Source organism: Barbatula barbatula, assembly GCF_947034865.1.
Source record: "Barbatula barbatula genome assembly, chromosome: 17".
Lineage (NCBI taxonomy): Eukaryota > Metazoa > Chordata > Actinopteri > Cypriniformes > Nemacheilidae > Barbatula > Barbatula barbatula.
This window is the reverse complement of record NC_136780.1, coordinates 10439489-10460366: the sequence shown is the minus strand read 5'-3', so window position 1 is coordinate 10460366 and position 20878 is coordinate 10439489. Positions and strand designations below refer to the sequence as shown.

At 38.4% G+C, this 20878-nt stretch overlaps 4 protein-coding genes across 6 annotated transcripts; all 4 read right to left on the bottom strand.

Annotated features, from left to right (window-relative positions):
* Positions 1–1175: 1175 nt before the first annotated feature.
* sephs3 (selenophosphate synthetase 3) lies at positions 1176–7816 on the bottom strand. Of its 2 annotated transcripts, XM_079477638.1 has the most exons (9): positions 7669–7816; positions 7310–7588; positions 6623–6726; positions 6442–6549; positions 6090–6244; positions 4282–4372; positions 4095–4194; positions 3676–3888; positions 1427–3380 (listed from the first exon to the last, which is right to left on the bottom strand). In XM_079477638.1, the coding sequence occupies exons 3-9, from the start codon at positions 6716–6718 to the stop codon at positions 3100–3102; spliced, it is 1044 nt and encodes a 347-aa protein (XP_079333764.1). In that variant the 5' UTR covers positions 6719–6726; positions 7310–7588; positions 7669–7816; the 3' UTR covers positions 1427–3099. The 2 variants fall into 2 exon arrangements, with proteins under 2 accessions (XP_079333763.1, XP_079333764.1); XM_079477637.1 differs by having other exon boundaries at positions 1176–3380; positions 7310–7816.
* A 332-nt stretch (positions 7817–8148) lies between these two features.
* Positions 8149–10198, bottom strand: ssr4 (signal sequence receptor, delta). Its single transcript, XM_079478713.1, has 5 exons — positions 9994–10198; positions 9571–9689; positions 9312–9476; positions 9147–9212; positions 8149–8622 (listed from the first exon to the last, which is right to left on the bottom strand). The coding sequence occupies exons 1-5, from the start codon at positions 10043–10045 to the stop codon at positions 8518–8520; spliced, it is 507 nt and encodes a 168-aa protein (XP_079334839.1). The 5' UTR covers positions 10046–10198; the 3' UTR covers positions 8149–8517.
* A 1760-nt stretch (positions 10199–11958) lies between these two features.
* Positions 11959–18258, bottom strand: ikbkg (inhibitor of nuclear factor kappa B kinase regulatory subunit gamma). 2 transcript variants are annotated; one of them, XM_079478054.1, is made up of 15 exons: positions 17970–18258; positions 17191–17378; positions 16750–17042; positions 16573–16644; positions 16206–16385; positions 15863–15924; positions 15612–15659; positions 15379–15481; positions 15173–15288; positions 14922–15074; positions 14728–14818; positions 14385–14528; positions 13038–13174; positions 12780–12853; positions 11959–12640 (listed from the first exon to the last, which is right to left on the bottom strand). In XM_079478054.1, exons 2-15 carry the CDS (start codon positions 17372–17374, stop codon positions 12477–12479), a joined length of 1821 nt encoding a protein of 606 aa, XP_079334180.1. In that variant the 5' UTR covers positions 17375–17378; positions 17970–18258; the 3' UTR covers positions 11959–12476. The 2 variants fall into 2 exon arrangements, with proteins under 2 accessions (XP_079334180.1, XP_079334181.1); XM_079478055.1 differs by lacking the exon at positions 15612–15659 and having other exon boundaries at positions 17970–18253.
* Positions 18259–18557: 299 nt separating this feature from the next.
* On the bottom strand, positions 18558–20700 carry cav4b (caveolin 4b). The gene is made up of 4 exons (XM_079478056.1): positions 20417–20700; positions 19795–19991; positions 19332–19519; positions 18558–19221 (listed from the first exon to the last, which is right to left on the bottom strand). The coding sequence occupies exons 2-4, from the start codon at positions 19984–19986 to the stop codon at positions 19071–19073; spliced, it is 531 nt and encodes a 176-aa protein (XP_079334182.1). The 5' UTR covers positions 19987–19991; positions 20417–20700; the 3' UTR covers positions 18558–19070.
* Positions 20701–20878: the final 178 nt, after the last annotated feature.

Below are 20878 nucleotides of genomic sequence, written 5' to 3'. Positions count from 1 at the left end.
TTTGAACATTGAATCGTGCATTAAAACAAAACTCGTGCATCTCAAACAAAAATGATAATATTTATTTTAGCCCTGTCATATGAGCCCTTTAATATGTAGCCTAGTATAAACAGACATTTAATCGCTTTTTAAGTTGCAAAATTAAAGTGAATATTTCCCGGATTGATTATGTAGTTTAAGATAGTGAAGCAAAACTGTAGCAAAACAGTTTTCCTAACTGTATTGATTTCTTGTTAGTTTTCTTCTAATTGCTAACATACAATTATTGAAATTATCTAAACTACAAACAAAACCCTAAAAACATCACACATCATCATTTCATTAAAACTATTTTCAATCTAAAGTAAAATAATTTTTTTGTAGTAACTCCTCACTCCACAATGCAAAGATTAGCCAATGAACAAACACACTTTTAAAAAAAGGTGCTTCAAAAGGTTCCTCTGTGCAGAACCTTTTGTTTTTACAAAAGGATCTTTGTGGCTAAAAGGGGTTCTTTAGATTATAAAAAGAGTAAGAAAGAGATGGTTCTTTTAAGAACCTTTGAATGAATGGTTCTTTGTGGAACCAAAAATGGTTCTTCTAATCTATGGCATCTCTGTAAAGAACCCTTACTGTGTGTTCACATAGAGCGCGAATGAGGCGTCAAAAACGCGCTATTCGCGAGTAGTTTGACGCTTGAACATTTTGTGTTTACTCGCTTCATTCGCGTCATTCGCGCTATTCGCGCGTGAAAAACGCGTCATTCGCGCTATTCGCGTCATTCGCGAGTGAAATTCGCTTCACGAAAATGTTTTTACAATTTACCGGGTTCTCCGACCTCCTCACTCACTTTCTTCCAAGCAAGATCCTTTTTATTCCTATTTTTATGAACACGTATCATATAGCTCCGGGTGTCCACACACTGAGATGAGCGTGTCCTCCATTTTTTATTTCTGCCTCTGCTCGCTACGTCGTCTACGTCACTACTCAAGCAGGCTCCTGATTGGTTAACGCGGCGCGAATTTCCGCCAAAGTTCAGATTTTTCAACTCGCGCGATTCGCGTCATTCGCTTAATTCGCGTCATTCGCGCCGCCTCATTCGCGCTATTCTAATGTAAAGACGTCTATCGCGTCTTTACATTGACTTAACATGTAAATCACTCGCGCTTGACGCCTCATTCGCGCTCGGTGTGAACACCTTTATTCTTAAGAGCGTATATTAAATGTAAAAACTTGTGTGTTTTGCATGTTCAGTGTACAGTGTAAATCTATCATGGAACCTAAGGACTTTATGAACCAACATGTACTTTAGTACGAATAATTTTTAGTTGAAACCAAAGAAAGTCACCCACATCTTGGATGGATTGGAATTGAATAAATGAACAGTAAGCTTGGGTGAACTATTCCATTAAGAACAAATATTCAAAATTCAACACAAAGTTTTCTTAGAGAAAATTACAGTTTTATTCAACAACATTTCATGAATGAAATTGCAATGACAATCGCTGCAGGTGAATGGAACAACTTATCCTTTCCTTTCTGCTTACATCAACCTCACCTGTCCCATTAGCTGGGGTTAAAGAGAGAGGCATCATAAAAAAGGACATCAGACACGCATGCTCCACTGCAGCCATTGAAATGCAAGAACAGGCATTCTGGGATCACCCACTGAACTGATGAAAGCTGCTCAATCCCTTATCAGTGACGTGGTGCAAAACCAGAGCACCTTTTTTAAGATATGGATGAAATGAGTTATGCACATCATTCATAATATCTTAACACACTCTGCAAATTATTCATAATGACTTCTCGGAAAACCTTCCTGAAACCATGACAAATGTTGTCTATAGTGAATCGAATGATTAACTACTGCTTTACCCCAATCTAACCAGCACCTCATTATAAGGTTATTCTAGATAGGAAAATGACCAAAGAATGAACATATATCTTATTTCACTAGGCATGTGACCGTTACACAGATTTTCTAAAATAAAGTTATTACAGCATGATGAATAAGATTTAAGTGGACAATACAAAATAGACACCTGAAAAAAACATCACAATTTGGATATCTGAATCTTTCACAAAAATAAAAAATTGATTGTACCATTAAATATCACAATGAAACCAATATTTCTGATCGTCAGATAGCTAAATAGAAAAAACTCTTCGGCTTCGTTTGTCATTTTAAGTTGTCTTTCTGACTTGTTGGGAAAGTTTGTTAAAGTTGTAGTTCACCTTCAAAATTAACATTCTGGCATTTCAAACCTGTATGAGTCTTTTTTCCCCCCCGCAGAACACAGAAGATATCAGCAGCCACCCATTTACTTGCATTGGTTGCAATGGCTGTGCTATTCTTGTTACCAACATTTTTTCAAAATATCTTCTTTTGTGTTCTGCGGAAGAAGAAAGTCATTCAGGTTCGAAATGACACAAGGGTGTGTAAATGATGACAGAATTTCAATTTTGAAGGTGAACTTACAATAATGTCCTATTTGTTTACATTAGTTAAAGCTTTTTACTGCATGTATTCCTCTTCGTAAAAGCTAAACCATAAACAATTGTTAATGTTAATAAGCAGTGTTTTTGATACCTGTTCATGATAACTCCTACCTCATTTTGTTGAAAGACCCAGATGTTCTGAATGTTACACTCATTTTTGGAGAAAATATGTATTTGGTCAAAATTCTCCAATAGGAAATCAAAACTAGAAAAACCAAAGCTTGTAAAGAAAAGCTTGTATACACCAAAACATCTCAACTGGAAAATAAAAAATCCAAGGCTTCAGATTACAGAGTTGGGCGGTGCGTGTTTAAGAATGAGAATGAAAGAAGAACATTTAAGTTTGTTGTCCATTCCATCTCCCACCAGGTAATTTAACATTTTTGGTCTGTCGCTCTCAACCCTTCGGTTGAACAGGGGGAGGAAATGGACAAGCAGAATGACCTATTCACCTATTCTTTTTGTCTTTTGTATGTTATATCATTGACTCACAAACACTGTCTATGACATAAGCACACACACACGAAATTCTATCAAGCCCACCAATGAGACAGGAGAAAATTAAAGAACAGATTGATGATTTATGACAGATTATAGTCCCTTCACGGTTGTGCAGAGTTATGTCAACTGCACCTCATGAGGACTCGCATTGTTGTTGTTGCTGCTGCTCTCCTGTGTGCCAATCACAGACCCACGGTACGGCACCTCTATGATTCGAGGTTTGTCGATAATGCGACCACAGCGATTACCCTTCTCCACTATGCCGATGATCCATGCCTGTTGCCCATCGCCTGCCCCGCCATCCTGCCCCAGTGCTCCTGAAAAACCCACACGACTTGACTTCATCTCGGCACAGAATCGAGCCGCCTGCTCTCGTGGTAAGCAGATCAACAAACCACCTGCAGGAAAGACATGAGGATGATTTATTGTTAAGCGTGTACACATCTTTATGGTTTCTGTTTAACAGAAAATCGAACACCTTACATATTCCCATATTTCTACAAAAATGGGGAGTTTTTCAATTTGTCAGTTAAAAAGAGAAGCATCAACTGTAATTTGTTATTTAAGTTATTACATTGATGTTCTTAATTGCACATAAATTGAAAAAAAAAGTGTAATAGCAAATGTTAAGATAATCATCACTTCATCTTAAAGAGACGGTGTTTATCGATCGAGCTGCGCTGTGGATCTTACCTGATGTTTCAGATGAGGTTCCTTGCAAAAGTCCAAACAAGTTGCCGCAAGCTTTGCTCACTGCGGCCATTTTAGCAATTATAGGAAGGTTGTGAATGACAAAGGCTACATCATTTCGCTGCTGCTGGGCGAGATTACGGGCGTGTCCAATGATCCCAAAGCCTGTGATGTCTGTGGCAGCGTGTGCATTAAACTTGTGCATTAAGGCAGCAGCTAGAGCGAGACAGAAGGAGAACTATTTGTAACCAATATACAGGGATTTTATGTTGGCATATAAAGTTAATAAATCTGTATCTACTGTTCTGATATCAAATGGACAGATATAGGGCATTTGAATTTTTACAAGGATGTAAAACTAGGTGGCATGTGCTAAATATCAACCCCACTGTTCCAATGAATCCTTAAAGAATATGTGTTACCAGTGCGATTGAGGGTGGCCATGTTAAGCATGGCCTCCTGATAAGCATGCTCCACTTCCTCTTTGGTGATCACCAGCTTTATCTTGTTCCATTTCTCTGGCTGGAGAAAGATATGGGTGAAAGATCAAAAATGTGATGCAAGGAATCAATCTAATGATATCAGCGAGTGAGATTTGGCAGGACTCACTATATCCATCCACTGATGAGCATTCACTGCTACTTGAGTTCCTAAAGGCTTTGTAAGAACCAACACATCTCCAGGTACAGCACTGTCAGGCCTGATCACAAAAAAATGCACATTAAGACGAGTTAGACAATGCAGTATAATTCATCTCATTCCCATTCAATGCAGGTAAGTTGTAATTTATTATTAGATTAGGGCTGCAACAACGAATCGATAAAATCGATAAAAATCGATTATTAAAAATGTTGGCAACGAATTTCATTATCGATTCGTTGTATCGCGCGACTATAACGCGCGCCGCATGTTTGAGTGGCGTGAGCGTGGCGTTTCTGTTGCGTGTCAGCTCTGTGGCGGCTGCGTCGTGTTTTCTGTATCTTTGCACACCAGCACCGTGCCTGACGCGGCGCTGGCGCGCTGCTGCTGCTATAGGTGACATAGAGGGAGGCCGCCGACAGACAAGGGTCTGGTATTCACGACAAGTTTAAACTTTTTTCACATAACCTACACCTTCCAAAATCCGAAAAATGAGTAAGTAGGCTGTCTGTTTATTTAAATAACATTTCCAAATGTTTTGTAGCTTTATTACCTGATGTTGGACCGTCACTCAGATGACACACTAGACTACGTTGTTATTGTAGTGTGTCATATTTTTTTCCATTTTTAATCACATTGTTAAGAGCATAAAAAACAAAAATAATTCAGTCACCAATACATTTTGGGGTTTAATACGAACCACAATTCGTATTAAGATGATTCTCAGATATGTTATTAAAGATGTAACGTAATCAATTGATGCACGTGTTTACTTTATGCAATGTGTTTCAGATGGACATAAATTAATATTCCCATTCAATGCAATGTATCTTTTCATTGGATATAGCCTAAGCATTTTCTTGGAGGAAGATTTTATGGAAAAAAGTAGTTAATTGGAGTATTCATTTGCAACATTTTAGTAATAATATCTCATACTTAATAGGAATATTAATGTATAATTTATTTCAATATTCACTTGTTGTTTCTCCAAAAATGCATTATAAACATGATTTAAGTCCTGATGTTTTCTACAGTGGACATGTAAACCCCGTAACGTGTAGATGTTGGTTTAATGAAATTCAATTTGAAAATACGATCAAATAAATGATGATTAGCTTTCAAACATCAAAATGGCATTCATTAATATGTATTCGTGTACAAAATTACATATAAACATCTTTTCCTATTCTATTTTGCCTGGAAACGCTTCCAACACGCTTGCGTGTCTCGTGAAAAATAGGCGTCGATTCAATTCCTAGCATGCACGCGTTTTCCGTGCTGCTCGTCTCACGCAGGCAGTGTGCAAGCTCTAACCTGTTAACATGGGAGCCGATTTAAAAACGGTCTCGCCAGGCTTCTGAGACGCTCACGCCACGCATCTAGTGTGTCACAGGACTAAAAAAAGTTGATCGCGCCGCGCAGCATAGCGGAGAAAAAATTAATTAAAAAAGCAGAGCGGAGGTAGAGGAAAGACCATCAGAGAGACCCGAAAAAAACAGCAAACCATGAGAGGCTTCTTGATGGGAAATGCATCATGTAAACCACAGCAAGCTGTAATAATAATATAATAAGTAATAATAAAGCTTTTGAAATATGTTTTGCAATGTCAGTTCTATTTTTCAATAAAGGGTTGAAAATGAATGCTTTTAAAAAATTGTATCCGATTCATCGATTAATCGAACAAATAATCGACAGATTAATCGATTATTAAAATAATCGTTAGTTGCAGCTCTATATTAGATGACTGCTTTCTGGTGGATGGACAGGAAGAAACTCACATGATGAAGTCACTTGGCTGGCACACAACTGAGGCAACCCCTCCGATTATGATCCAGGGATTGATGACTGTTTGTCCTCCAGTTACTGAAGTCCCGCCCTCTTCGGCAGCATCCCGGAAGCCCTTCATCATCAAAGGCATCACCTGCTCTCTCTCCTGAGAATGCATTGGTACATACATAACACATTAATTAACCATGTCGTGGACAGCTTACCGAACCAGCAAACACCTCACATAAACGTACAGAAAAACAAACAGATACACTAATCTCACTTTGCTTTTAAAAAATGTCAAATCAAAGAATAAGGAAACTATGAAAGGAATGGATCAGACACAGAGAAAGCAAATCTCACCTTCTCATTCATCTTCTGACTGACGCTTAGAAGCATAAGCATGTTATCGCACTCCGAGATGCCCATGGCGTAAAGATCACTCAACACATTTGCACAGGCGATTCGGCCCTGTAAAGACAAAATGCTTGAGTACAGCATTTCTTGTACTTTACATATTAACTTTCCAAAGCCAGCCACCCACCATCATGTAGGGATCCTCCACTAAAGGATAGAAGAAATCTGTGGTTTGAACCAGGGACAAACCTCCATGTCTCAGAGGGATGACACACGAGTCCATTCCGATCCCTGCAGTCAAGCAACAGTTAAATCATAGTATTTCTCACATTTTCAAAGGTGCTTTATGTATTCATCCACATTTACTTGTGATGAAGGCCCTGCTCTGTATATTTATTAACCAGCCAAGCTTTCAAAGATAAGGGGGATTTATGCTGGATTACTTATGGCCTGTTTTTAGCAATAACTGGGTCCGTAGTTCAGATGAAAGTATTATACTTGCCAGGAGTTTAGCAAGACTATAAGAGCCTTGTTGACGTAACGTTAGCTGTTTTGGAACCCAATACATAAAACACGACTATAAAATCGTACAACTACAGAAATTGAGTTATCGATTTTTGATCAAATGCTGTACGTGTTGTTCCACGTGTAGAAAGGCGTGTGAATGCACATACTAATATTTTACTTGTATATCTAAATCCGTATAGACTTTATTTAAACGTGATACATTTTGGTTTACCGATTCACTTTTGATCTGAACTTTGGATCGGATAACTATCAAACAGCTATTAGACGTGTCTGCATGCACGCTTTATCAGACCAGTTTGACAGTAATGGTGTGGGTACAGCGTGACATGTCACTCGCATGCTTTACCTAGTCTGGGACCCTGTGCGGCTGAAACAAGTTGGCCGAATTCACCGGTCTCGTCTCCAGCCCCCGTGCCCGAACCGCCATCCACTCCGGGCGGGCGGTCAGGCTCCAGTCCCTGCAGGAGTTTGAGCAGGGCCTCCTGCGGGACTTTGCACCCTCATCCTTTCAGATCGGAGAAGGCCGTCAGTCGGAAGCCGCGGTCTAGGCCGTGATCCTCCGGGTGAAACGTCTGGTATCCCGCCGGGTAAAAGGCTCCATAACCTCCCGCTCCGGCAGAATCCCCTGAAGGTGGTTCAGACATGAATAATTCGATGTTATTAATTCCTCATTCAGAATGAGATGTGGGTGAAAAGACGTGCGACCTGTTGGGATAGCAGAGCGGTAACTTGGCTGAAAACGTGCGTTAGATATGTGGACGAGGCGGGCTGACAGACTGAACCATTTCACCCAGCGTAGGGGGAGCCGAGCCAGGTGTCACTTTAGGACACGAGTTGCAGATGTTTATCGCGCACGCACACCTTGTCGAAATACATCTTTTATACATGTGAGATTTAAAAAGAATCTCGTAGTTAAATGATTATATATGTATATATGTACTTCGCCGATTATATTAACAACAACCACCTTGAATGTGAACCTAACCTCGTCCGGCATTGTGAAGATCCGACCATCAATGATTTGCCATATTAACCACATTTTGCATTTAATGCAAAAATGCTGACTGACTATCCCAGCTGTGCAATTTAAGAATATGATGTTCTTGTTTGTATGTTTCCACGCTTGGACTAAAAACTAACCTATCACCAAAAACGTAAAACAAAAAAAAATAAACGAGTCAGGAAGGCTTTCAAAAAATGTATTTATTCCCACATTCAATGAATTTCATCGATATTTGGGACATTTCAAAATACAGAACCGGACCATGATGCTGTCACACATTATTCATCCCAGTCGTTGTTCATTTGAGGTTTAATATTAATAGCACAGACATACAATTTCAAATTCTTGACACAGTTAGAAAATAAAAAACACCACCAACTTTTACCGTTTTTATTATTGTCATCATCTGATCCTTTAACCCTACATTGAAACAGTTCTATGATTTATTTGCATATCACAACAGAATGGAATAATGCCTGAATGTGAACGTAACATGAACTGCATGGTGAATTTTTTGACTCCTGTCGTCTTCACTGCTGTATTCGTAGACTTCAAGCCTGGATGGCACTTTTGGTGCTGTAGGCCAGGTAGTACACCACAATACCAATCAGTGCAGCCAAGACATCTGTAGACACCCAGGGACCATTCCATGCACCCTGCAATTTACAAATGTATTAATAAAAAGAACAAAAGCACAGAAGGTAAACAGAAAATACGAAATCCAGTGGTTGAAGACACACTGAAGTGCCTTTAAATCTTTGTTCGATGCATTGAGGCAATTTCCTCTCGAAACAGGGAATTAGGGACCTTTTAAAATAACCAATCGCAGGGACAGAAAGAACATTCTTGAGCTTTTGATTGCTCAGAAAAATTCGATGAAAAGCTGAAAAACATGTTGATTCCTTTTGGTTGAACTGAGAGACTGTACATTTTGAATGCTTATTTATATATCCTTTTTATAACTGTGAATTGACAATTTTTGAATTGCACTAGTTTATAGATATCCTTAAGGCAAACACATTCTAGAACCAAATAACTTAATTTTCATTTCATGGGACTTATAAAAGTAACAATACAATGCTTTGTGGTTGTATACATTTGAAGGGTTTGTTTACAACCCAAAAAAGCACTTAAATCCACAGATAAAGTCTATACAATGCAGATCAGTATGTCTACTCACCCTGTGATCCACATTGACCGAGAACAATGGCTTGATGGCATCAACATCTTCATTATTTCTTTGAGCCTGAGAAAAAATTGTTTATCATTAGCACTGCTGGTTGAACATTTGGATGGATTTGCAGATTTGATCAAGAAAATAAAGAACCAAACTATTTCTGCATACCTTTCGTAGAGTACTGTAAGACTCCTCATCAAAGAATTTAACCTGATATGTGCCTGAACTGGCCTGCTTGTGGGGAACACTCCAGGAGACCTGGTATTTTCCAACATCTTGGCCTCTGGTCACAGGAAACTGTTTCCCATTGACATCTGCATACAATGCAACACTCTAAAAGACAAAGATGAGTTCTTTTCAATCTACATTTCTGTACTAATAAACTGTACACATATGTACCTTGTAAATAGGTTGATAATCTACTCACTTGTGCTCCGTTTGCACACGCAAGACTCAACTCAACTATGAACACGGTTTCAGAAGAGATGAGTGCGTCTGTCGTCGTGTATGAAGATGGAGAAATAACGGGATCTGTGCAAGTATCAGCTGGAGAAAGAACACAGTAGTTACACTACAATCCGTACAAATAACGCAGTTTAGCAATGTAACGTTACGTTAGCCATCGTCATACTTAAAATGTATCACCCGAGATGTTGGTTATAAACTGAATGAATAAACTAAAGCAAAAAGTATTTGTATTCAAGCATAAAGATGAACAATGTATAAACGTGGGACAAAATCTTAACCGGTAAGTTACAGTGGTCTGAGACATTTTTCTGTTAGCCTCTCTGAACGATCAACGTGATACATTAATAATAATAAAAGATTGGTAGATGTTAAATGAAATTACCTGCACAAAAACCCAGACATAGAGCCAAAATAGCTGTAATAACTCTCATCATGTTGATCCCTGGACACTAAAATTCACAGCACACTAGAACCTGAAAAAAGACCAAACGCGAGCGGCCGTCCACCCAATGAAAGACAGACAGACACGTCACCTCTACTAAAGAATGACGTGTATTTTGTCGACGCGCCATCTGTTGAAAGCCTCCGGTACTGCAGATCCATGTAGATAATAAATAACTAGACTCCGCTTTATAGTTTATATCGGATATTTATTTTTAATCGATCGAACAAAACACCTAAGGTATATAGTTTAATGTACGGATTATAGAAAACGAATGTTTTCACTGTGGAAATAACTGAACGCGGCCAATGCGGCATCTAGTTATTTATTACGTTTATGTATTTAATTATATGTCTATGCTGCGTCCCAATTCGCATACTGTCCGTATATAAGTAATATAATATGGATTCGAAAATAGAATGAGTATGTCCCAATTCATCGTATGTTGAAACGAGTATCTTCAAAGTTCCCGGATGCTCTACTGTGAATCCATGGACACTTTTTGTAACTGAATGCCCCTTTTTATGTTTGCATCTGTTTGTATTATTTTATTTCTTCTTTTATATTTTGTATTATTATTTAATTGGAATAGTGTTATACCTTTTTCTCTCATTTTATATATTTATTTGTTTATATTGTAGGCTTTTGTTACTCTAATAAAAAATAATCTATGGACACTTTAACGGTTGATATAACCCACAACTCACCATAAGAGGGCGGAGCTTAGTGGCGCTCCACTGCATTAATTAAGTTAAATAAACGATACTTCTCTAAATTAATAAATGTGAGTATACAGTAAACATTATATATGAAATAATTAAAAAATACTTAAATGCAAGGAAGAGATGCATTTTGCAGCTCGTGACGTTTTAGTTTTGCTACACACTAAAATGTATATACTTTTCCAAAACAGAAATAGTACATACTTTAAGGGCATATTATAAGTAGGCGAATTGGGACGCATTGCTGCAGACGTATGAAAGTTTATGGTGTTGGATGGCGGTTGGCAGACCAACTTTATGGCACATTCTCGCCACCTATTGGATTGGAGTGTGGAGCGCATAATGGTTGAGAATTTGGAAACCACATGAAATTAATTTTTGTGCAAGGGTATCTTATATTCTATTAATCATTCTCGTTTATTTTAGGGAAATGATAAGCTCATGCTAAATTCTAGATTGTTTTGGGCCCTTTAACAGAACCTGAGGTGACAAATTATTTATTCCGAACTCTCTTAACGCTCAAGTTAATTGAAATCTTTCTCTTTCATATGCATCACATTCAATAAGTACATGTTCCATTGACTCTGCATGACCACATTTATCACAATTTCCAGTTTCATGCTTCCCCATTCTATACAGACACTGGTTTAACCAACAATGACATCATAACGTCATCCTTTCTTTTACCAAACTTTCCCAAAGATGTCTACCTTTTATTCCACTATCTCACTCCTGCCATTTCTGAAAGACATGGCCACAGCCCACGAATAGTAACAAAAGAAAATTGGGTGGAATATTATTGTGTGTTTTTGGCATAATATTTCGAACTGCTTATGGTTCCTGTGGAAACGGTCCCATTACGAAACAATACAGTAACAATTAGCACAAATATAAAATAATAAACCAAGCCACCTGCAAATAAAAAAACTGGACTCTTTCTTTCTGAGGCAAAGTAAATGTAAATGTACTGTATGCATGTATGAATCATGTGTCCTTCATCACAGCCACTGACATATTTTGACAACTAGAAAATATAACAGCAGTAAAACAGTACATTTACCATTTTACCGCTAAATGTTTTTTTCCATTCTAAACATTGCAGTTCATTACACTGAAACGTTCAAATGGAAAATGAGAAACCTTTTTGAAATACTGTGCATGTTTTTAAATAAAAACAAAATCATACAGTATTCACACTTTTATTGTTTTAAATCTCTCCATGACAATAATATGTACAAATAGTTTTTTCATCATAATTTTGGCTGATAATACATTATATTAATACAGGCTGGCATGACTCCTCAAGAGTGCATATATCCAGAGAAACAATTACCACCGATATAAAGGAAACACAGTCACTGTCAGATATGTGCAGATGTAAAGCAAACATTCACGTGCATTACATTACACTATGCTGTCACAGAAAGGCAGTACAGATGAGATTTCTTTAAAGCACAGATGAGATTTTTCTTTAAAGAGATACATACACTAAGTGTACTGGAACATAGTGGCAACTCTAGAACCACAAGATAAAAATATTTGCTAAACATCTGTCTGCATTAACAAGCAAGACTAAATGTCCAAACTCCTCGGATGGTTCATGTCACGGTATATTTACCATGTTCTAGATCTAGATTGATTTACCATGTTTTTCTTGTTGTTTCTATTGTTGTTAGAGTTCAGATGAAGCACGTGAACACTTCACTGGATACAGTCCATGACGTGAATCTGAAGGGTGTCCATGTCTGGAGCCTTGTACAAACATTTGGGGCAGCTCAAATCTGGCAGATCATCTTGAGCATCTTCTCGCCTGCGTGCAGATGGAGGCTGGGCCGGATTGAACATGGCTGCTCCTGGGAATGGTGCTATAGAAGAGGAATAGATTTTTAAACCAAACATGGTCAATTTTAGAGATATTAAAATGCATTATTTATAAACGATAATTTATTTATTGAACAATTAGATCTGGTGGTTTCAAATAATTCAGACACAATGCGTTTTTACCAGTTGAAGGTTGTAGGAGTGGTCGAGGCCTGTAGCCCTCAAAGTGTCTCTGTTGCATCTCCTCTATACGTGCTCTGTGAGTAAACCAAAAGCAGATGATGTTAACCGCTCATGATCGTTGAAAGATATATAATCTGTCTTGTAAGGCTTTGAGTGTCTTGTAAGGTTATGAGGGGATGTGGTTTCACACAGGCATGATATGACTGATACAATTATGTTGTTACTTGTTGTTCTCTTTTTCTTCTACCATATTCATACCGTGAGGTTCCCTCTTGCTTGAGTCTATCTATGTCAGCCAGTGCTTTATTCAGTTCCTCCTGCAACTCCTCTTTCCTCTGATTCAGTTTCTCTCTGGCCTCCCTCTCAGCCAGGAAGTCCATCTTATAGATATCTGCCTGCATAAAAAACACATGGGCATGATAGTAGGGATGTAACAATATTATCGTTATCATGTTATCGCAATAGCAAAGTCTCAAAATTATTGTGGTCACGTGAATGTATGATACAATATATCATAGAGAATGTTTTTAAAAGGAATTTGTAGTTCATTTGACCCATCTCATCCTATAAACCATACCTCTAGGCACCAGGTTTGATTAGAGGATAAAAAAAGAGACTGCTTATGGCATGTTTCAAAGTCATCATTTGTCAACTAAAATGTTGCAATAAATACTGTACCGTGAACTTTATGCAGAGGTATTATTGTACAGTGAGATTTTGATATTGTTACATCCCACCATGATAGTGTTTGCGTGTATAACATCATTATGTATTCTGAATGAGATAAATGATAAGTTATTGACACTTTGTATGAGGAGGATGATACATGTACATTTGGCCATTATGGATTTAAAGCACATTTGAGAGAACTATTTCCTCACACTATGAATGACCAGTTAAGCAAAATTACCCAATAAGGAACAGTTCACCCAAAAATGAAGTCACGATTGACTACCACAGTACGAAAAATAATTATTTATACATTTCTTTGTTCCTTCTGTTGAACACAAAATAAGATATATTGAAGAATGTAGGAAAGCAAACAGTTCTGGAGCACTTTTGACTTCCATTGTATTTTTTCTAACTATGGTAGTAAAGGGGGGCAAGTACTGTTTGGTTATAAGCATTCTTTCAATCTTTCTCTGTGCTCATCAAAACAAAGAAATTATATACAGATTTAGATCAACTCAAGAGTGAGTAAATGATGACAGAATTTTTATTTGGGGTGAATTGTCCCTTTAATACTGAGCATGTAAATCTAAACCAAATTATGAGCTAGTTCTGAAACCCTGTTACGCGATTTTCTTTCATTTGTTCATTCCTCGCATAGCTTGCATAGGATAGGATTTTACACTACATCAAAGTTTGTAACCAGGATTGCAAACCTCAAATAAACTAAAATCCAAGACACTTTCTAACGGTTAACCACGAACTTCCATTGACCTTTATAACTGACATTCGACTTAGTAAATATTAAAGAGCAGCAAGTCCTATTTTGTGCGTGCCCGATTTGTGATCACTCATTTAGATTATTAGCAGATAGAATAAAAAGCTATAATGGTAACATAAGTAAAGGTGAGTGCGAGTACGTATGCGAGTGTTCACCTGAGCAGTCAGTACTGGTATAGTCTCTAAAGTAGCTCTCAGTTGCTCAGTATCTTCCTTGAGTTTATCGATAAGATCCTGTTTCAGGGCCAGAGCTTTCTCAGCTTCTGCTAACCTGTTAGCAAGTGTATCCGCCTCTCCGCTCTGCAATGGAAACCCACACACGCATATTTTCCGTTTACATTTGTTTATTCACACACCAATCTTTGATGTATTCAGAAACAATCTTACCACAAACATGAAACCATTATAGTTTTCAAGTTATTTCATTTTTGATGCATAGAAATGAGAATTAAAAGGTCATTCTTCATCAAGAGGCACTGAAAAAATAACAGCTACCTACCCTGTGATTGGCCTGCTTTTCGCTTTTCAGTTTGTTGTCATAGTCTTGGAACAGACAGGTGTATGCGTGCTGGAGCTGTGCTAACTTCCTCCTGCATGAGGACAGGAATTGCTGGTCACTATTCCAATTGTAACAATAAAAAAGGAAGTTGTGTTTAATCCGGATTAATCCGGTGTCTGTACAATGGGACTAACCTCTCCTCTACTATGACGAGCCTCTCGTTCTTCAATGCAGCTTCAAGATTCTGAGTCTTCAGTAAGAGATTATCTACAGTCACACTGTGCTGTTTCTTCTGCTGTTCCATTTCTCTCTCCACGACCTGCAACCGTTCGGTCTTCTTACTCAGCCTGGAAAAGCACAGCGAATAGCCCTTGAGCACACAGACCATACACAACACATACATCAACACACATATACACATGCAAGGATGAACAGATTCACTCACATATCCTCTAAAAGTTGTTTTTCTGCTTCGCTCTTCTCCAGCCAGTTTTGTCGTTCATTCAGCTCCCCGAGTAGGGATGTGACTTGAGCTCTTAGAGCTTCACTGTCCTTTGTCAGCTACAAACGAAAAGTCCGTATTATTTTTGGGAAACTGTTGTTGAACATGTGAAGACACCTGCCGGATCAGTTTTCTCCGTGCTTGCTCACCTGAGCAAAGTCCTTCTCTTTCTGTTTGAGAAGAGCATCAGTTCTGTCTCTCTGCACAGAGTTCTTCTGAAGACAGTCCAGTTTCTCCTGAAGCTCCCTGTACCTACGCCGCACGAAAAATACAAACATTATTAACCTCAATATTACTTTACATCTAAATATTCCTTCGATCATGCTCTTTCAACACCAATGAGGGGATGGACGTTCATGCACACATTCACGGTTCCCCTCACCTGCCTTGCGTAGCTTGAAGCTGCTCAGTTAGTTTAGCCAAGTGAGAGCTAAGCAGACACATGGGTTAAGGTATTAAGACAGAAAAAGAGCAAACTATTCACATTAAACCGACGCAAAGCACCACAACCATCGAGATTTGATTAAAGTACAATCCAAGCAAGCAGAGTTGAGTGCATGTAAATAGGTAATGCACTGCATTATCACGCCATTTAAAACCGAAGACCAGAGTCGAGTAAATATGTTAAAGTACCGTTCTGCAGGAACAGTGAGAGCACATGTCTGCTGGACTGATTCTTCAGTAACACCACCATTCTGAGAAAGAAAAAAGATAAAACCGTTAACTAAACTGAGCTAATCTGAACTATAAACGAAACAATGTAGACAATTGTATATGCTGCATCATATTTTAACTATTGTAAATTATTGCATGGCTTAAAAGATTTTTTTTTGTTGTTGCAGTTTTTTGTTGCCCAGTCCCCAAAACAAAGTAATAGCACTAGTGGAAGACGATGAACCCTTTCATTCTTATATGCACAGTAAATGTATATGCATCATGCCTTTACTGCAGTAAATAAATGGAAACAATGTTTTACTTGAGTGAGTTTGGATTGTAACTGCTCCACTGTGGCAAGGAGGTTTTCTCTCTCTTTCTCATTCTCTGCTTTCTCCTTCTCCAGTGCTTCGTTTTTTCTTCTCAACGCTCTCATCCCTTCCTCCAGCTTCTCTTTGTGGCTTTTCAGCAGTTTAAGAAAGTCATTAGAGCCATCAGCAGGCTGAAAGGTAGAATGATGGAACAAAAATAAATATTAGTTTAGGGAACTTTGATCTTGGATTTTACTCAAAATACAATGAATTAAATGTATAAAATGCACAGTACATTGTATTAATGATAAATTAGTTATTTTTAAGTATCTGGCACACACTGTTGCATTATAAATGTTAAGAATGATGATACATTACCAAACTTTGAGGCATTGGGTGTCTCTCAGTGTCTCCTTCAGCTTGATCTATCAGAGTAGCTTCATGTAATACCTGTGTTATAACAGCAAACAGCGCCATTAACATTCATTTCAATTGAATTACAACTTTCCACAAACTACGAAAAATCTAAATTAATTCTCACAAGAGGGAACCTACTTCAGGTGTGTCCATGAGGACACTCTTCTCTGTATTGGTGCACTTTTGGCCTTCGTCCTGACCTTGACTTCCGATCTCCTTAGGATGGTCAACATTCAGACTTCCCGTGTGAGTGATGCTGTGGTTGAGCTGGCCCAACAAGCTGTGGTTTTCCTGTGCCAGTCGCTGCACTAAGGTTCTGGCCTCGCGAAACCTACAGCTCAGAAACTCTCGTTCCTCTCTTGACCTCCTCTGCCATTGCTCCATCTCGTCACATCTTTCTTTGAGGGCATCGTTGCTTCGCTTCAGGGCCTCTGTTGAACAATTCAAATTGTTTATTGATTCAAAAGAAAGTTTGACCATCCGTTTACAAAGGAACACTATGTGTATTATTACACAGTTAATACATGTGTAATAGGTGGCCAGATTTCCCTTATACTTAATCTCACTCTCTTATCTCACCTCGTAGCTGGTGATTGTCTGTCACGAGTCGAAGGACCACTTCATTTCCCGCTAATTCAGGAGGGACCTTCAGAGACCCCTGTGAACTGGCCATCAGTGACCCTTGACCTCCGGCCCCTACTGCCTCCTCTCCAGTCAACTCCCACTGCAGAGTGCAACCCCCGGACGGCTGCGGCTGGACCATGATTCTGGCAATAAACATATGGGGCTCTTTTTCAATACAGATCAGCTTTGAGGTGGTAATGTTAACGCGACAACGCGTTTACAGAATACAGTCTGATGCTCATTCGCCAAGTATAATGGATGAATTCCGGTTTCACTTTTAAGTGTACACGAGCCGAAGGGGGGCTATTCGCGGACACTCCTGTCCCTTATGAAAAACATTTATACACTTAAATAACCCGTTAGAGATCAAACGTATGATTACGTTTTTATGCGGCGTTAACGCTCCAGACAAATAGGTTACACTTTAACAAAGTGTCAGAACGAATAGCAGGTTAGCATTTTATGTGTATAATATGGTATTAGTATTTAGTATGGTTTTAATTATCTAATTTCTTTAAAAACCCGTTCGTCCTCGGATCACGGGTGATTGAAGTTAATGGCTCCGTGTTTTGTTTACAGGTTGCTGACAGGGTTAAGCTAACGACACAACTAGCATCAGTTTTAAAAAAACGCATAACATAAAAAAATCACGTAATAACAAGCTTCAAATTGTTCACATACACATTAACGATGTGATAAACATATCTTGGGATGTAATGTAACGCGAATATTACCGTATTTAAGACGTTAACACGTAACGTTACACGTATCTTGCTAAACAGATCCGCTGTGAGCCGAGTGACTTGTATAAGCAAACACGGCCCCGTTCAGAGTCAACCGCAGGCGCTCAGCTCAGGCAACATCTTCAGCCTCACCGGCAAGGAAATACACAAAAGATGTTGACAAAGTAAAGCAAGTAACAAGCGTCCAAAGAAGATCAGACAGGTGCAGATTGTCGAGGAATTCCCCCGTGCTACTTCCGCGCTTCATCACACTGCGCGAGCTGCTTCTTCCGGGTAGTGGAATTATGGGAACACGACTGTAAAGTGTCAGAGAACTTCTTGAAAAGATGTGCTTTTGTTTCTTTTACAAACTGTGTCTTTTAAATCAAAATAATCATATTTGGACTAATGACGAAATGACAAAGAAATGAAAAAAAAATGTTTTTGCCCGTTATTTGGCTGCAGTGTACATACAGGTTATAGAAATAATAATAGTTTTGTTTTGTTTGGTCAACTTATGTAACTATTTTAATACAACTGGACATTTATAATACATGTACTCATGACATTACTAAAAGTATAAATGATAAAAGGGCTTATAACGTTTAACAAATATGTTTTATTCATTGGTTTATTCAAATACAGATCACACTGTAAATCACATAATGAAATGGTAACCATGGGTTGTTGTTATTATTATATAATACATGACACAAAAGACAACAAGATAATCATAAAAAACTCAATTGTAATAGCCTATAGGCTACTGTTATATTAATAATATAGACCACTTATTTTTAAATCTTACATACATAATTGAATCTTGAATATATTCTTTTAGAATATTCTGAACCTTTGATGAGGTTATAAATGGTCTGTCTGTTGTATTTTGTGAAAACTTTGGTGTAGTGAAACTGAAAATGGTCTATAAAGAACAGAATACTTTGACATGTGGTATTTATCTTCTTCATAAAGATGTAAATACAAAGAGAATAACATGTTATGTTTTTCGTTGAAAGTCTGAACATTTGAAATTCCAGAGGATATTGTTTTTGTTGTTTTTTAGGGTCAACTTTGAAACGCAGTATTCACCAGCTTCCTCAGACTCTTTTATCACTCTTTGGAGAACAGCACATGTATGCCACTACAACAGCGAGTCGCAGACGTGCAGAATGGAGCGATGAAGATATTCACCACACTCATCCACAGTGACCTTACACAGGGCAAGCACGTGTGGCACACCTGGATACATGGCATCACACACCTGATGGCAAGGACCAGTAAGAATAAGTTGAATACCAGTAAGAATAAATTTGTTTTATTACCTGCTTAATTTTCTATAACTGATTTTATATGGCAACAAAATTAACTTACCAGATATGCATACACGCCAGAAGGGCAAAGAGACAGCCACAGAGACAAGAGATGGGCACAGCACACAAGGCCGTCAGACAGCGGTAGCCCCATAGCCGCATCGCCTCGAATGCGATCCCGCTGTAAATCCACACATGATCATAGCTGTGCGAGGAGGCAGGCTCTGCTAAAACATCGCTGAACTCTACCTGGTGTCTCAAAGAAGGGACAATAACAAAGTATGGAAAACATATATTTAGTTAGTATCAGAGTTGAAGTCTTGGTTTTGAGACCATAAAAAAGGAGGATGGTCTTGATGTTGGTCCTGTAACAGCTAGCACCATTCTCTTCCAGTTGAGCTACACTTTTATTTCTGGTTGTGCTTGTTATTTTAATTCAGAAAACACCCATTATTCACAGGTCTATTCTCAACATGTGAACATTCTATTGCATACAGTACAGAACATCAATAAAGTACGCTCACCTTCAAATGTTTGTTGACACCGCATGGGTCTCTGATGTCGATGTGAATGAGCGTGGGCTGCGGAGTGATGGAGGGGCTTGAGCTAAACTGTGGTGGTGGAGGTGGAGAGGGCTGCATTTTCTGCACCTCGTAGTCATAGTCATCATCATCGTCATCAATCTTACACTCCACCAAATACTCATCTGAGATCATATTGACTGTAAGCCACACACTGAACTTTTAATCAGTAAATCATCAGCAGTGAGGTTAAAGGAGTCTTTGTAGATTATGAAAACACATCTTGTGCTCATATTACTATTATTATGAATTGGCAATTACAGGCTTTGTGTCAGAGGCAGACCAGACAAGACATACACTGACAACTGTATTCTTGCTACTATATTTACTCTTGCTACAGGAGTTCTGCATGCTTGCTTGACTAGATTTAAGAAAAGGCAAACCCATCAGTACTGTGTGGATGTAGATTTTCACATTTTATATATCGAAAAAAATCGAAACTAAATACACAAATAATGATTAAGTAGAATAAAAACATTTCGTCAACAATATGAAGTACAGTATCCTTAAGTATACTCGTGAATTTAATGTATATTTTTTGGCAATTTTGAACATTCTCACTTACCCCTCTTCAATAGTCCTGGTCCAAAAATAAACGATATTCCTGTGCCAGTAAGCAAAGTATGCTTTAACTTAAGCAAAAGGTTACGATCTATCAGCCAGGCAGGCTTAAAATGTTATCCTGCATAAATCGTGCCCTGCTCCGCATCTAATTTATGAATTGGATGTTCTACCCAGTGTGGCCTATAGTGGACTATCAATGGGAAAACATAGCAGGAACTGTCTCAGTATGGAGCTGTGACCTCACTCTTTCTGGCCCGTCTTCTGTACCTTAGTCTGCTTGTGAATGCGTCTGTACTCAATGAAGAATTAGTTGGGTGAGTGTAGAGTTATTTTGGGGAGAGGAATGGAGAGGGGCCCCACTGATCATGTTACTGGACTGGCTAACCCTTTCTGCACACAGCCATCTTTCTCAAATATCATCTTATATTTGAAATATTGGCTTATTTAAAGTTTATGGGATACT

Bases quoted from the DNA above. Each gene is read 5' to 3' on its own strand.
- cav4b (XM_079478056.1), bottom strand. From the start codon at position 19,986: ATGATCTCAGATGAGTATTTGGTGGAGTGTAAGATTGATGACGATGAT. The intron at 19,520-19,794 runs GTGAGCGTACTT...TTGAGACACCAG, and splicing joins GTGTCAACAAACATTTGAAG to GTAGAGTTCAGCGATGTTTT. The intron at 19,222-19,331 runs GTAAGTTAATTT...CCTTGCCATCAG, and splicing joins CTGGCGTGTATGCATATCTG to GTGTGTGATGCCATGTATCC.
- sephs3 (XM_079477638.1), bottom strand. From the start codon at position 6,718: ATGGACTCGTGTGTCATCCCTCTGAGACATGGAGGTTTGTCCCTGGTT. The intron at 6,245-6,441 runs GTGAGATTTGCT...ATGCATTCTCAG, and splicing joins GTCAGAAGATGAATGAGAAG to GAGAGAGAGCAGGTGATGCC. The intron at 3,889-4,094 runs GTAACACATATT...GTCTCGCTCTAG, and splicing joins GGCCACCCTCAATCGCACTG to CTGCTGCCTTAATGCACAAG.
- ikbkg (XM_079478054.1), bottom strand. From the start codon at position 17,374: ATGGTCCAGCCGCAGCCGTCCGGGGGTTGCACTCTGCAGTGGGAGTTG. The intron at 15,660-15,862 runs GTACTTTAACAT...GTGTCTGCTTAG, and splicing joins CTCACTGTTCCTGCAGAACG to CTCTCACTTGGCTAAACTAA. The intron at 15,289-15,378 runs GTGAGCAAGCAC...TTTCGTTTGTAG, and splicing joins AAGAGAAGGACTTTGCTCAG to CTGACAAAGGACAGTGAAGC.
- ssr4 (XM_079478713.1), bottom strand. From the start codon at position 10,045: ATGATGAGAGTTATTACAGCTATTTTGGCTCTATGTCTGGGTTTTTGT. The intron at 9,477-9,570 runs GTGAGTAGATTA...TTTGTCTTTTAG, and splicing joins CGTGTGCAAACGGAGCACAA to AGTGTTGCATTGTATGCAGA. The intron at 9,213-9,311 runs GTATGCAGAAAT...ATTTTTTCTCAG, and splicing joins CTTACAGTACTCTACGAAAG to GCTCAAAGAAATAATGAAGA.